Below are 15,840 nucleotides of genomic sequence, written 5' to 3' on the forward strand. Positions count from 1 at the left end.
GAAGTCCACGAGTCATAAAAGAGCCAAGGCTGCCTACACCTGCCTTAAGCTCACCCTTTATATTTGACCAAAATAATTATTCAAAGAACAGACCTTTAGAACAGAGTTGTCCAATCTTGGGCACTTGAAGACCGGTGGACTTCAACTCCCAGAATTCCCCAGCCAGCTATGCTGGCTGGGGAATTCTGGGAGTTGAAGTCCACCGGTCTTCAAATGCCCAAGGTTGGATACCCTGATTTAGAATTAGTATTCAGCTGTGAAATTCCTGCAGATGTTATTTTTTTCACCCTTCCTGCTTACAAGTGAGTTAGAACTCCCCCTGAAAGGAGAAATTAAAATTAAAACCTACAAGATACTTTCCAACACAGGGTAACGATAGGGCAAAGTTCGATTGAATTAATTAAAAAAAAAGTTCCTTTTACAACCCCAAACCCTCAGCCTCTTCCTCCAGCTTTACTATCCTCTTTCTGTGTCAGGAGCACCCCGTAAACCCCCGGGACTATTGCGGATGGACCCCCCTTCACGAGGCCTGCAATCACGGGCATCTGGGTAAGCGGGGACTGAACGATGGATGGGGTGCGGGTTCTGCTCATAAGCAAAGATGAGGGGGTTCAAGCTATTCTCCAAAGCCCCGGAAGGCAGGACAAGAAGCAACAGTTGGAAACGGATCAAGGAGAGAAACAACCTGGAATTAAGGAGAAACTTCCTAACAGTGAGGACAATTAACCAGTGGAACAGCTTGCCACCAGAAGCTGTGGGTGCTTCATGACTGGAGGGTTTTGAGAAGATATTGGACAGTCGTCTGAACTGGTATATAGGTCTCCTGCTTGAGTAGGGGGCTGGACTAATGACCTCCACAGTCCCTTCCGTTATTCTGCAAGGGTCTCCTGCTTGAGCAGGGGGCTGGACTAGATGACCTCCACAATCCCTTCCAGCTCTGTTATTCTGCAAGGGTCTCCTGCTTCAGCAGGGGGCTGGACTAGATGACCTTCATGGTCCCTTCCAATTGTTATTCTGTCAGGGTCTCCTGCTTGAGTAGGGGGCTGGACTAGATGACCTCCACGTTCCCTTCCAACTCTTATTCTGCAAGGGTCTCCTGCTTGAGCAGGGGGCTGGGCTAGATGACCTCCAAGGCCCCTTCCAGCTCTGTTATTCTGTATGGCTTGCAGAACAATGTTGGACGTGACTTCCTCGTATCTTTCTCAGAGATCGTCCGCTTGCTCTTGGATCACGGCGCCACCACTGATGACCCAGGGGGGCCGGGCTGTGACGGCATCACCCCGCTGCACGATGCCCTGAATTGCGGCCACTTTGATGTGGCCGAGCTCCTGATCCGTAGAGGCGCGTCAGTGTTGCTACGCAACGCCACGGTGAGGAGACCCTGCGGGTTGCTGCGGGTGGTGGACATGGGTGGGCGAGCGTGAGTGTGTCAGGACTGGTGTGACTTTATTTGAGAAGCTGGCCAGCCTGGGATCTAGTGAGGACAGTTAACCAATGGAACAGCTCGCCACCAGAAACCATGGGCGCTCCATCACTGGAGGTTTTTAAAAAGAGTCTAGACCAGTGGTTCTCAACCTTGACAATTTTAAGGCATGTGGACTTCAACTCCCAGAATTCCACAGCCAGCAATGCTGGCTGTGGAATTCTGGGAGTTGAAGTCTACATGCCTTAAAATTGTCAAGGTTGAGAAACACTGGTCTAGACAGTCATCCGTCTGAGACTCAATAGGTTCTCCTGCTTGAGCGGGGGGCTGGACTAGAAGACCTCCAAGATCCCTTCCAGCTCTATTCTAACATTTCTCTCTGTCCCTTTGGTGTCTTATCTACTGACTTATTCATTTTTATCCTGCCTGGGTTATTTTTATAAATACCTCAAGGTGGCAAACATATCGGATTCTTCTTCCTTCTGTTTTCCCCACAACACCAAACCTGTGAGGTGGATTGGGCTGAAAGAGAAGAAACGGGGGGCCAAAGTCATCCAAACGGCTTTTGTGCTTAAGGTGGAACTACAACTCACAGTCACCTGGTGACTGGCCTAAACTCACCCAACTGGCTTTCATGGCTTAGGCAGGACTACAACTCACAGTCACCTGGTGACGGGCTTAAACTCACCCAACCGGCTTTCATGGCTTAGGCGGGACTACAACTCACAGTCACCTGGTGACTGGCCTAAACTCACCCAACTGGCTTTCATGGCTTAGGCGGGACTACAACTCACAGTCACCTGGTGACTGGCCTAAACTCACCCAACCGGCTTTCATGGCTTAGGTGGGAGTACAACTCACAGTCACCTGGTGACTGGCCTAAACTCACCCAACTGGCTTTCATGGCTAGGGCGAAACTAGAACTCATAGTAACCTGGCGATCGGCCCAAAATCACCCAGCTGGCTATCAGCACTAAGGCGAGACTAGAATTCCCCATCTCCTGATTTCCCGAGAGACATTGAGCTGAGGCTCTGTGTGTCTCCTGCTGCTTCAGGGCCTGACCCCTTTGGGCACCCTCCAAGCTTGGGGGCAACTCTACGGGAAGGATCTGGACCAGGAAACCCACGACCGCTGCAAAGCCATGGAGAGCTTGCTTCGGAAAACCATGGCAGAGCAAGGTGAGACTGCACCCAGGACGAGGGTGGGAGGGGTGGGGGGGGTTGCTTCAGGCCAGGAGGCAGCCAGTCTCGGGGGTGGGACATGATCCGAGGAGACCCCCTTGGTGTGAGAGTTTGTATCTCAATCTGTTTGCCTGCTTCCTTTTACAACAGGCCTCTCCAACTTGAAGACCTGTGGACTTCGACTCCCAGAATTCCCCAGCCAGCACGTGCTGGCTGGGGAATTCTGGGAGTCGAAGTCCACAGGTCTTCCAGTTGCCAAGCTTGGAGATCCCTGACGGACTTTGTTAAATAGTACAAGCCTCAAACTGGACTAGCTTGTGAGCAGGCTGCTCTGTGCCCGTTCTGGGTGCAAGTCAGGTGCTTCACCTGCCCAGGTACACAAGTGCAGAGTGACCTGGGTTTCTGCTTCTCTTGGAACCTCCCTAATCTGTGGAATGGGGCTAATAGCCTGGGGCAGGGGTCGGCAACCTTGGCTCTTTTATGACTCGTGGACTCATGCTGGCTCAGGAATTCTGGGAGTTGAAGTCCACGAGTCATAAAAGAGCCAAGGTTGTCTACTCCTGGCCTGGGGAAATAGGGGGTGGGGAAGCCATGTTTAGCCTCAAAACCCAAACTGGGGTTGGCCAAACTTCTGGCTCACATTCGTTTTAGCACTAGGAGGGGGTGGGAGGTCTCTAAACTTTGGCAACCTTAAGACGTGGGCACCAACTCCCAGAATTCCTCATGCTGGCTGGGGAATTCTGGGAGTTGAAGTCCCACGTCTTAAAGTTGCTGAGTTTGAAGACCCCCGTTTTAGCAACTCAGAGGAGGATGGTAGGATCAGGAAGAGAGAGTGTTCAGGACCTTGCTGTCCCCCTAAATCAGGGGTCTTCAAACTTGGACCTTTCAACTCCCAGAATTCCTCAGTTGGCCTCCATTTTCTTTGTTAGATTTAAGACAGGGGTCTTCAAACTTGGCCCTTTGATGACTGGTGGACTTCAACTCCCAGAATTCCTCAGTCGGCCTCCATTTTCTTTGTTAGATTTAAGACAGGGGTCTTCAAACTTGGCCCTTTGATGACTGGTGGACTTCAACTCCCAGAATTCCTCAGTCGGCCATTTTGATGAAACTGTGGGCTTGAATGCAGACCAGGGGTCTTCAATCTTGGCCCTTTGATGACTTGTGGAGTTCAACTCCCAGAATTCCTCAGCCAGGCACGCATGTCTGGCTGAGGAATTCTGGGAGTTGAAGTCCACAAGTCATAAAAAGACCAAGTTTGAAGACCCCTGCCCTAAATGATGGGGAGCCCCCCCACCCAATCTGTACTGGAGCTTCCTGTACTGGAGCTTCCCAGGACGCTCGGACTGGGGGGGGGCTTTGACCTAATCCAACTCCCTTGCAGGTTCCCGGCCCCCGCCTCCCCGCGTAGACTCCGCCAGCCAGCTCTTTGATGCAGAGCTCTCCGAGTGCCAAGGCCCCCCTCCGAAGCCCCCCGGTGCCAGGCAGCGCCATCAAGAGCCGGAAGAGGAGGACTGCATGGGCCCCCTGCGGCCGGTCAAGAAGAGGCAGCGTCTGCTTGACCCGGCCCTGGCGGGGGAGGCCGGGAGGGCGCCCCCTGCAGACTATCAAGCCGCCATGCTTGGGCTGGGCAGCGCCCCCCTCCGCCCCCCTCCGAGCCCAGAGCGCCACAAGGGACACCCTCGGCCAGCCCTGATCCCAGCAGACGAGTACGTGGGGGACGACTGGCTGGAGGACGACCTGGGGGCCAGCGGGGGCTCTCGCAAAAGGAGCCGCCGGAGCCCAGCCCAAGCTTGGGGGTCCGGCTCGGAGGACAGCGAAGGGGGGGCGCCCTGCCAGGCCCCCGAGACCACCACCCCCAGGAGGAGGAGGAGGAGACCTGCCCGCCAGAGTCGCCTCACCCTAGACCGGACCCTGCTGGGGAGAAGCCGAGGGGCCGGCCCCCCACCACGACCGGACTCTCCCGCTGAGCCCAGCGGCCTTCTGCAAGGAACTGACAGCAGTCCCCCTCGAGGGGGAGACAGCCCACCTTCAGGTGCCATGCAGGTGAGGTTTGGGGCTGAGCCCCCCCCCATCCTGAGCCAGGTAGGACCCCGAGCGGCTTCCTTAGCTTCTGCTCTCCCCTCCCTCTGCAGCTACCGTCGCCTCCTGTCCGGGTGCGAGTTCAGGTCCAGGACAGCGTTTTCCTGATTCCGGTGCCGCAAAGGTAAATGGGGGGAGGGTCCGGCCTGCCCCTTGGCACGTGGCTCCCTCCAGGCTGGGTGGGTCAGCAGTCCAGCCAGTGCTGGCCCATCTTTCCCCTGGCTTCCCGCCAGCCGGAATAAGACAAATTGCTGCGGGACAATTCAACTTAATTATCTAAAATAATTTAAAAGATTATTTTCGTTTTCGTCATTTGCAGTTCATTTTGTCCTTTCTTTACTGATTTTGTTCGATTTTTATACTGCTGGGGGGGTTTTTTCCAAGAGTTCGACACCCATAAAAAGCAAGCGGAGCTTCAGACTTGGCGACCGCCGCCTTTAATTTTGAGACCGTCCCTTGTAGACCTTCATGTGCCATCTTTAGTCCAAAAGGGGATGCCGCTTAAGGGGTAGGGGGGGCGGCCTTGCTGTACTGGCCGTAGCAAGGCAGCCGAGTTGGATTTTTATGGTTAGTCCTCATGGAGCAACTGCCTCACTTAATGATGGGGATGAGAACAATAGCTGTACGGCCAGTCCTCTCACTTATGACTATCCCAGTCATAAATGGGAAAGAAAATGAATAAAGCAAAGCAAAGCAATGTTTTAAACCCCACTTTTTGGCACTTTTTGCTTAGCGACACTCGGCTTAACAACCAAGTTGCTGGTTTCCATTCTGTCACTAAACAAGGACTTACATTTTGCATCAATGAGTTTTGAGTGAGGGGTGCTATCTCAGATTCCCCAGGGAGGGAGGGGCACAGGACTCCCCCCCCCGCATGCACTTTCTCTTTGCATAGGCCAGGGGTAGGCCACGTTGGCTCTTTTATGACTCGTGGACTTCAACTCCCAGAATTCCTGAGCCAGCGTGGGAGAACTATGGACCCTTCATGACTTGTGGACTTCAACTCCCAGAATTCCTGAGCTAGCCATGCTGAGGGGAAAGGGAGAGGTTTCCAAGCTGAGCCATGCTGGCTCAGGAATTCTGGGAGTTGAAGTCCACCAGTCATGAAGGGCCATAGTTCCCCCATGCTGGCTCAGGGATTCTGGGAGTTGAAGTCCACGAGTCACGAAAGAGCCAAGGTGGCCTACCTCTGGTCTAGGACTACCTGTATAGACCAGGAAATAGCAGTATAATTCCCTCAGATTGACATCACTCCCATTGCAGTGGTGGACGCCAAAATTAATTCCTAAAAACTTTGTGTTATTTTAGTCTTCTCACTTGAAATCAAGTCAGATCTTAGATTTGAAAACAAATTTAAAAAACAAATCTCAGAATAGGTTTCTATATAGGTATAGTATAGGCCAGGGGTAGGCCACTTGGGCTCTTTTATGACTGGTGGACTTCAATTCCCAGAATTCCTCAGCCAGCATGGCTCAGCTTGGAAACCTCTCCCTTTCTCCTCAGCATGGCTGGCTCAGGAATTCTGGGAGTTGAAGTCCACGAGTCATGAAGGGGCCAAAGTGGCCTAGCCCTGGCATAGTTGGATATTATGTGGGGTGGGGGCTGGGAAGCCATTAGGCTGACCCCAGAGGAGAAGCCCCTGCATGACTCTCTGCTCACCGGCCTCCTCCTCCTCCTCCTCCTTGCAGTGAGGGTGAGAACCGGCCAGTCTCGTGGTTGGCCGAGCAGGCCTCCCAGCGCTACTACCAGACCTGCGGCCTCTTGCCCCGCCTGACCCTCAAGAAGGAGGGGGCTCTGCTGGCCCCTCAGGACAGCATCCTGGACGTCCTGCAAAGCAACGAGGAGGTGAGCGGACGCGGGGGGGGGGGGGGGGGGAAGCGAGGAAAGGGGTGGGCTTCCTCCCACAGGCTGTGGGGCCGCTGAAATCTGGCCGGGGCCAGAACGCCTCCGCCAGCCGCTCTGAGGGGCTTCTTCATTGCTGGGCTCCTCTTTGCAAGAATCTCACCAGACTGCCAGGGAGGGAGGGAGGGAGGGAGAGAAGGAAAGAAAGGAAAGGAAGGAAGGGAATGGAAAGAAAGAAAGAAAAAAAGATGAGAAAGAGGGAAGAGGCAGAGAAAATCTTCAAGGGTCTGATCTCCTTTGCTTCCTCCCACTGAGAGACTTTTTATTCCCCCTCTGCTCTGTCTGCAGATTCCACCACAGCTCCCTCCTTCCCTCCTTCCCTCCTTCCTTCCTTCCTTTCTTTTCCTCTCTCTCTCCCTCCCTCCTTTCTTTCTTTCTTTCTTTCTTTTCCTTCCTTCCTTTATCCCTCCCTCCCTCTCTTTCTTTTCCTCCCTCCCTCCATTCCTTCCTCTCTCCTCCCTCTTTCTTTCTTTCTTTCTTTCTTTTCCTTCCTTCCTTTCTTCCTCCCTCCCTCCCTCCCTCCCTTTCTTTCTTTTTTTCCTTCCTTCCCTCCCTCCTTTCCTTCCTCTCCCCTCCCTCCCTCTCTACTCCCTTTCTTTCTTTCTTTCTTTCTTTCTTTCTTTCTTTCTTTCTTTCTTTCTTTCTTTCTTTCCTTCCTTCTTCCTTTCTTTCTTTCTTTTTTCCTTCCTTCCTTCCTTCCTTCCTTCCTTCCTTCCTTCCTTCCTTCCTTCCTTCCTTCCTTCCTTCCTTCCTTCCTTCCTTCCTTCCTTCCAAATTTATATACTGCCTATCCCACTATCCAGTGTCTCTGGGTGGTTTAAAACATCATAAAACAGCAATAGGTCATTAGAACATTTTAAATGAACAAAAGTCAAACCCCCCCCAAAAAACCCAAATAAGAAACGAACCAATGCTCAAATGGGAGCGGAGGTGGGACCTTCTTAGTCTATTAACCGCGTCCAGAGTGGGATGCCTCGTCGGGCCCCAACACCCTGTCCCCCCTCCCCCCCTTCCCTTGCCGACCGGAATTCTTCCGGCATCCCGCAGAGCTCCCAGAGTTCAGACAGAGCAGGCGGGCAGCTGGGAGGGAAGCCCTGGGATCTGGGGAAGAGAGGGAAACCCAAAGGGTGTGTTCTGTGTTCCCAACAGAAGCCACCGGTCGAAGGAGGGGGATAGGGGTGGGTGGGCTGGGGACGAGCCCTGCCACGTGGCCACGGAGGTTCTGCCCCTCTGAACGGGACCCCGGTGTGGAAGGGGAGTGTCCCAGGGGAACCCAGCCCTTGGGGGGGCTGTACCTTCCCCTCCCAGGCCAGCTGACCCCCCCTCCCCACTCTCCGTCTCTCAGGTCTTGGCGGAAGTGCAGTCCTGGGACCTGCCCCCCCTGGTGGAGAGATACCGCAAGGCCTGCCAGACCCTGGCGGTGGGTAAGCACCCAGCCCGCCTCTGCGGGGCGCTGCTCTCTCTTGGTTTATTCATGCCTCTCGGGCGCAGCCCTGCTCAAATTTTAGGCGCAGTTGTAAGTACAAACGGGGACCTAGAATTTTTTAAAAACCTACTTTAGCCTGCGCACATACGCAGAAGGTGGCCTCAATGACTCTCTAAAACAGTGGTTCTCAACCTTTTTAATGCCGCGACCCCCCAACCGGTCGTAAGTCGAGGACTACTCAACCGGTCGTAAGTCGAGAACTACTCAACTGGTGCAGCACCGTTTGCAGAATGGGACTTTGGGCGGGCTCAGCAGGGCAGAGACAGCCTGGACAATTCCTATTGGCTTTTGAAAGCCAATAGAATTAGACTCTATTCAAGAGAGTCTATTCTATTGGCTTTCAAAAGCCAATAGAATAAAAGGGAGTAGCACAGCTAAGGAAAAGGGGGGGAAAAATGGCGGACTGCGTTGTTTGGCGACCCCCGTGAAATGGCTGTTCCACCCCAAATGGGGTCCCGACCCACAGGTTGAGAACCGCTGCTTTAAAAGGATGCAAATGACCAGCTATCTGCAAGGAGTATAAATCCTTCCACTCCCCACCACCCATATGAAGCTTCTGGGATGAGAAGCGAAACGCCTTCAAAGAAAAAACAGTTGCCTCCTGAAAAAACACCTTTGGGACGTCTGCTTTTCCTCCCTGCAAGCGGCTTGTCTAACCTGGGTCCTTCCCCCCCCCCCCGACCTGCAGGCGAACAGCCGCTGCTGGTGAAGCTGCTGGAGCGCCAGGAGTCGGGCTCGTCCTTCAGCGTCTCCGGCACGGCCCTGCGCCAGCGGCACCTGCGCCCTCTCCTGCGGGCGCTCAAGCTGCAGGCTTCCATCCGCCAGCTGTGCCTCTCTGGGACCGGCCTGGGGGACGATTCGGCTGAGGAGCTGCAGGCCACCCTGAGGACCATCCCTGGGCTGAAGCAACTGGATCTCTCGGCCAACCGGCTGGGCCCCGACGGGCTGCACAAGTTGGCTGCAGGCCTTCCCGGGTCATTGACCTTCCAGGTAGGAGGGTTGTGTAGGAAGAAAAGCAGAGCATCCCTTTCATTTAAAATCTCCCATTCATAAATACTGTGTTTCTCCAAAAATAAGACCCAACCAGGAAAATAATCCCTAGTGTGGTTTTTTTCAGGATGCTCGTAATATAAGCCACACCCCACCCAAAATAAACCCCAATTAAAATCATTAAGCAGAGACATCACCCTGCCAACAAAAGTACGTATAGTCAAGGCCATGGTTTTTTTCAGTTGCAATGTATGGCTGTGAAAATTGGACCACAAGAAAAGCTGAGCGCCAAAGAATGGAGGCCTTTGAACTCTGGGGCTGGAGAAGACTCCTGCGAGTCCCCTGGACTGCAAGGCGATCCAACCGGTCAGTCCTGGAGGAGATCAACCCTGACTGCTCTTTAGAAGACCAGATCCTGAAGTTGAAACAAGTCCTTTGGCCACCTAATGAGAAGGAAGGACTCCCTGGAGAAGAGCCTAATGCTGGGAAAGATGGAGGGCAAGAGAAGAAGGGGACGACAGAGAAGGAGGTGGCTGGACGGAGTCCCTGAAGCAGGAGGCGTGAGCTTAAATGGACTCCAGAAGATGGTGGAGGACAGGAAGGCCTGGAGGAACGTGGTCCATGGGATCGTGATGGGTCGGACACGACTTCGCAACTAACAACAACAACAAAGATCGTCAGCCAGATGGAGGCATTTAGTACCGTATTTCCCTGAAAATAAAACCTACCTGGAAAATAAGCCTTAATGCGTCTTTTGGAGCAAAAATTAATATAAGACCTGGTCTTATTTTGGGAGAAACATGGTAGTCACTGGGCATAAGCCCTGAGGTGCTAAGTAGGGAAAGGAGCTAAGAAAAAGGAAACATCCGTGGAGGTTCTCCATCGTCCAGGTCACGATTGTCCCAAAGGTGCTTTTTCCAAAAGGCAACTGGACTTTCTCGGGGTTTTTTTCTTATAATAATAATAATAGTTGGAAGGGACCTTGGAGGTCCTCTAGTCCAACCCCTTTTGCAGGCAGGAAACCCTACACCATTTCAGACAAACGGCTGTCCAGTCTCTTCTTCAAAACTTCCAGTGTTGGAGCATCCACTGCTTCTGGAGGCAGGTTGTTCCACTGGTTAATTGTTTGAATATAATTATTATATTAATTATATAAATTAATTATTTGAATATGATCTTGTTCTATTTCCTAAGAGTTATCTAGCCTTCTTAAGCTAAACTCATCCTGGAGTCCAACTCTCAACCGTGGATGAGAAAACCGGCGTGGAGGCACTAGCTTTCAAATTAACTTTCCTGTCTCTCCAGTTGCTGACACTCTCTTTTCCTCCTTCCAGAACTTAGAAGAGCTGGACCTCAGCTTGAACCCCTTGGGTGACCGCAGCTCCCAGTCCCTGGCCTTGCTGGTTCAGGCCTGCCCTGTGTTGGGCACCCTTCAATTGCAAGCCTGCGGCCTCGGCCCTATCTTCTCGGAGCCTCACTCTCTCTTGCTGGCCGGTGCCTTGAAAGGTAGGAAGACGGGACAGGTGTGATGGTCAGGGGCACCTCTGGCTACTGAAAGATAAGGGGTGGTGGGAGGTCTTCAGACTCCTTTGTTGAGGAGGGTCGCCCCTCTGTCAAGTTTCGAAGCACGGTTTTGCTGGTGTGACCCATTCTGTTTCTCAGTTTGCCAACAAACTGGGGAGTGGGGGGGAAAGGGATTGGAATGCAGTCTTCAAAGACTAAGAAACCAGACTGTGAGACTCAAGGATGTTACACCAGGCGTCTGGCTAGTCCAGGGGTAGCAACTCACAACTCTGGAGCCACATCGGCTCTTTGAGCCTTCTCCTGTGGCTCCCAGCTTCCTACGCCATTTGCAGAGACAGAGACAGAGAGAGGGACTTGCACTTTCCCCCCCCCCTCGTATGTGTGTTTGTTTCTGTGTAAAAAAGAGAGTGGCCTCACGCTGTTTTTGGACAAGCTGACAAGCTTATTGGGTGGGGCTCCTCCCTTGGCTGCATCTCTGCAGGAAGCAAGAAGGGCAGGAGAGAGCCAGCCCAATAAGAATTGTGTCAGCTTGTTGGAGAACAAGCAGAAGATTGGAGAGAGGGAGGGGGGAGAGAGAGAGGGAGAGGAAAGAGAGAGAAAAAAGAGAAAAAGAGGGAGAGAGAAAAAGAGAGGGAGGGAGAGGGAAAAAGGGAGAGAAGAAAGAGAGAGAAAAAGAGAGGAAAGAGAGAGAACTCATGCACAGCAGCCTCTATTTCTTTTTAATTAAACTGTGTGCGCATGCGCAGGTTTTACGGCTCCCAATGTTTTCTTTTCTCTGGGAAACGGGTCCAAGTGGCTCTTTGAGTGTTTAAGGTTGCAGACCCCTGGGCTAGACCCAGAGACACTTTCTCATAGCATACTTGATTGGGCAACATGATCTTGCCAAGAGGGAGGAGGGAAGAGGGAGAATTCTGTATTTTTCTTATAGGGGTTTGGGTTGGGGGTCTTGCCAGAGTTGGCTTCGCTTTCCTATGTGCCGAAGTGATGTACTCAATAAAGTTTTGCGTTAGGACAGAGGTCCCCAACCTTTGGGGCACCAGGGACCGGTTCCGTGCAGAGAGGTTTCTCCGCGGACCGAAGCGTGCGTGGTTTTGTGTGCTGCCTGCATCCTGTGAATGGGGCTTTGCTTGTTTGTGTGGACCGGTTGCTGGCATGCCGCGGCTCGTTACCGGTCCACGGCCCTGGGGTTGGGGACCCCTGCATTAGGAGATTGGATCCTCCCCAGGGTGCTTGTTTGGTTGGGTTCGTCATTCGGAAGCTTGGCAGCCTCCTGAAGCTAAAATGTCCAGCCACGGTGATGCTGTCCCTGTCTGTGGCCCTCCATACTTCTCCTGTCCTCCCTCGTTCCCCCCCTCTGGCCCTCAAACATCTGGAGATGTTCCACCTCCTTCTATTTCAGTGGTTCTCAACCTGTGGGTCGGGACCCTATTTGGGGTCGAACGACCATTTCACGGAGGTCGCCAAACAACACAGTCTGCCATTTTTCCCTGCTTTTCCTTAGCTGTGCTCCTCCCTTTATTCTATTGGCTTTTGAAAGCCAATAGAATAGACTCACTTGAATAGACTCTCATTCTATTGGCTTTCCAAAGCCAATAGGAATTGTCCAGGCTGTCTCTGCCCTGCTGAGCCTGCCAAAAGTCCCAGTCTGCAAACGGTGCTGCACCAGTTGAGTAGTCCTCGACTTAACGACCGGTTGGGGGTCGCGGCATTAAAAAGATTGAGAACCACTGCTCTATTTCCTTGCAGGAGCTATGAACCTCAGGAGGCTCTCTCTGTCCCACAATCCCTTGGGCTCCCGCGGCCTTGAGGTGCTGCTTAAAAGCCTGCCCTGCCACTCGCTCACCCATCTGGAGTTGGGCTCCTTGGACCTCCGGGCGGGTGACCGGCCGCAGCTGAGGGACACCGTGGTTAGGTATCTGATGCAGGTGGGTGTTCTCCCATCGCCCGGAGACGGTCTGCATTGTGAAATTGGAGGGATGGGGAGAAGATCAAACACACAGGACCCCCCCCTTCCTCCCCCAGCCTGAGTTCTGAATCTTGACCCTTCTCCGGACAGGAAGGCTGCGTTCTGACCCACCTGGGATTCTCTGGGAATCACCTGGATGATGAGGATGTGTCAGAGCTAGCGAGGTAAGAAAGCTGCTTATGCCCAGGTGTGAGAAGGCGGAAGAGGGAGGGGCCTGAGAACAAGCCCTGGGAGGGGCCATCATCCCAGGCTGCCTTGGGGGCAACGGGGGTAGGGGGGCTCCTTTCGGCTTCTGCTGCTGTGCTTTTAGTCTTCCTTGTTGCCCTCCGACAGGAGATGCTCTCTGCGCAGCTGGGCTTCTGAAAATGAGGGGTGGGTCGTGACCCCAGTTGGGGGTCGTGACCCCAGTTGGGGTCGATCGACCATTTCACGGGGGTCGCCAAGCAAGGCTGTCCACCATTTTTTCCCCCCTTTTCCGGCGGGTGCCTTACCTCCCTTGGGCTGGGCCAGCTGGTGGCCCAGCCGGTGGTCGGCCTGCTCCGTCTTTGCCACTTGCCAGCTACGCCTCGGCCGGTGCAGGGGGCGGCACCACGCATGCACGGCACTCCCGGGCGGAGAAAGTCCTCGACTTACAACCGGTTGGGTAGTCCTTGACTTACGACTGGTTTAGTCCTCAACTTACGACCAGTTGGGGGTCGCGGCATTAAAAAGGTTGAGAACCACTGTCCTAGAATGATGAAAGGAGGGGAGGGGTCTCCTTCCCCAGCAGCCCAGTGGAGGTGGGTGGGACTGGAGTTGTGGTTCAGGTTGCTCTGCGAACCCCTCTCCTGAACCTTGGAAGCAGACCACCTGAGCAGGGGGTGGGACTAGAAGACCTCCAAGGTCCCTTCCAGCTCCTGTTATTCTGGCTGCATCGGAGGGCTGCCTGGGGAATCTCTGGGAGTTGAAGTCCACAAGTCATAGAGCTCCTGAGGTTGGGCACCTGGGGCATAGCTTCTCCTGCTTGAGCAGGGGGTTGGACTAGGAGACCTCCAAGGTCCCTTCCAGCTCTGTTATTCTGTTAAGGGTCTCTTGCTTGAGCAGGGGTTGGACTAGAAGACCTCCAAAGCCCCTCCCAACTCTGCTGTTCACATCCGCAACTCAGAAGCTGCTCTCTCTCCGCAGGAGCCTCCCCGCTTGCCTGTCCTTAGTCTCGCTGGACCTGTCGGCAAATCCCGCCATCAGCCTGGTTGGGCTCCGGACGCTGCTGGTCACCCTGGAGGAGCGGAAGCGAGGGCTCCGGTTCCTTAGCCTGGCCGGTGAGCTTGCTGGGGTTTTCTACGGCCGAAGGCTGCAGCCACAGTCACCTGAGCCAGGGTGTCCCGTCACTCTGCCCTGGAGTTTAGTGCCTGTAGTATGATGGGTGACTCCAGCCTCCATCTACTCTGAGGGGACCTTGGTGCTCTCTGAGCTTGTTGGGGTTTTTGCAGACGTTTCATGACCCAACTAGGTAACATCATCAGTGCTAGAGGGGAAAGGAGGTTTGTGGAGAGGAGGGGGGAGCAGAGGAGGGGGGAAGGAAGAAAAGGAAGACTGTGGGGTTCTTGGTGCTCTCTGAGCTGGGTGGTTTTCCTGCAGACGTTTCATGACCCAACTAGGTAACATCATTAGTGCTAGAAGGGAGGAGGAGGAGGAGGAGGAAGAATGTGGGGGTCCTTGGTGCTCTCTGAGCTGGGTGGTTTTCTTGCAGACGTTTAGGTTACATCAGAGCTATTAAGGAATAAAGTTTGCTCAAATCCCATTCCTTAAAGCCTTGATGATGTTACCTAGTTGGGTGATGAAATGTCTGCAAGAAAACCACCAAGCTCAGAGACCACCAAGGACTCCACAGTCCTCCTCTTCTTCTCCACACACCTCATTCCATTCTAGCACTGATGATGTTACCTAGTTGGGTCATGAAATGTCTGCAAGAAAACCACCAAGCTCAGAGAGCACCAAGGACCCCACAGTTCTCCTCCTCCTCCTCTTCCCCAAACCCCATTCCCTTCTAGCACTGATGATGTTACTTAATTGGGTCATGAAACGTCTGCAAGAAAACCACCCAGCTCAGAAAACACCCAGGAACCCACAGTTCAACCCTGAACTATATTCTCCTCTATTTGCGTCTGTCCTTCACAAAACGAAGGAAGCTGCTCGGTCTGCTTGTCTTTCTCAGCCCCTCCCCCTGCCCAAACGCCCTTCCTTCTAGAAATTTAATGAATAGATCGATTCTCCCAGATCAACTTTTTTTTCTCGCTTGCCAGTTGTCTTCTGGAGTCACTTCACAACGGAGCAAGGATACCATTGAAAGAAACCGGGCAAGGCTTTAATTAAAAGTTTCCCATTTTTGATCTGCACGGTTGTCCATTTGAACGCTTTTTTATTTGTAGGTATCAAAACGTTTTAACCGCTCTGGGTTTTAACTTCCGATGCTCACCGTTTTACTCATTGTTTCATTGTGTCATTTATGGCATTCTAAGTGGCTCGATTGAGATGGCTGATGTATAAACTTAATATAAATGAATACGTTGAAGCCCACCTTTGCTGCTTGACAGGGAGAGCCGGGCCTGGGTTCAAGACGGGGTTCCCAGGAGACGCCTCTAACAGGCTTCCTTCTCCCTTTTTCCCTAGGCTGTTCTGTCCGTGGACCCCTGGAGACCGTCACGTGGACCAAGCTCTCCTCCCTGGTGGGTCACCTGCAACTCTGTGGCCGGCAGCTAAGCAGGAGCGATCAGCGGGACGTGGCTGAGCTGTGGCACGGCCCGGCCAACACTTCCCTTCACACCGTCACCCGTCACCACAAACTCTTCTGCCAGAGTGTGTAGTGCAGGCATCCGTGAAGACGGGGATCCACCAGTCAAGGACCGATTGGGCGACACGGGCTACACGCCACTCACGCCGTCCCACTCCGGCGGAATCTCAGTGGAACGTGTGGAATCGCACAGCCAAATCAAGAGGACATACACACACACACACACAAGTTGAAGACAGGATACAGAGGACCACAAATCCGACTTGTGTAATTCAGGACTTTGTGCCTGCAGAGCAAACTTGGGTGGGAGACAAAGCATCACATCCCTTCCGTGGACCAGGCTGCTGTTTTAAACCAATAATTCTTATAATGCTGCCCTCCTGTGTTGAACCGTCCCTTATTTATTAAGTGTCGCTGCTTCTCTAGCTGTAAGTAGAGCTGGGGGAGGGACGCAGCCCCCCCATTTCAGCTTTTTAGGGGAGGAAGGGAAAGGAGGTGAAACTTTACTCATAACTTTG

General features: G+C 53.2%; 1 protein-coding gene across 5 annotated transcripts in view; it reads left to right on the plus strand.

Annotated features, from left to right (window-relative positions):
• Window positions 1-15,770, plus strand: part of TONSL (tonsoku like, DNA repair protein) — a 37,186-nt gene extending 21,416 nt beyond the window's left edge. For 4 of the 5 annotated variants that reach the window (XM_039330190.1, XM_039330191.1, XM_039330193.1 and 1 more), the window contains 13 exons: window positions 477-549; window positions 1,207-1,370; window positions 2,479-2,602; window positions 3,987-4,648; window positions 4,738-4,808; window positions 6,373-6,529; window positions 7,932-8,010; window positions 8,761-9,062; window positions 10,397-10,568; window positions 12,333-12,511; window positions 12,643-12,716; window positions 13,717-13,850; window positions 15,202-15,770. In XM_039330190.1, the coding sequence (XP_039186124.1) occupies window positions 477-549; window positions 1,207-1,370; window positions 2,479-2,602; window positions 3,987-4,648; window positions 4,738-4,808; window positions 6,373-6,529; window positions 7,932-8,010; window positions 8,761-9,062; window positions 10,397-10,568; window positions 12,333-12,511; window positions 12,643-12,716; window positions 13,717-13,850; window positions 15,202-15,395 (2,385 nt within the window). In that variant the 3' untranslated portion in view covers window positions 15,396-15,770. Of the gene's footprint in view, window positions 1-476; window positions 550-1,206; window positions 1,371-2,478; window positions 2,603-3,986; window positions 4,649-4,737; window positions 4,809-6,372; window positions 6,530-7,931; window positions 8,011-8,760; window positions 9,063-10,396; window positions 10,569-12,332; window positions 12,512-12,642; window positions 12,717-13,716; window positions 13,851-15,201 lie in introns of those variants that run through there. The other variant, XR_005555092.1, reaches the window with a different exon arrangement.
• Window positions 15,771-15,840: the final 70 nt, after the last annotated feature.

Source organism: Crotalus tigris, unplaced genomic scaffold (assembly GCF_016545835.1).
Source record: "Crotalus tigris isolate CLP2741 ecotype Arizona unplaced genomic scaffold, ASM1654583v1 scf7180000024426.592134, whole genome shotgun sequence".
Lineage (NCBI taxonomy): Eukaryota > Metazoa > Chordata > Lepidosauria > Squamata > Viperidae > Crotalus > Crotalus tigris.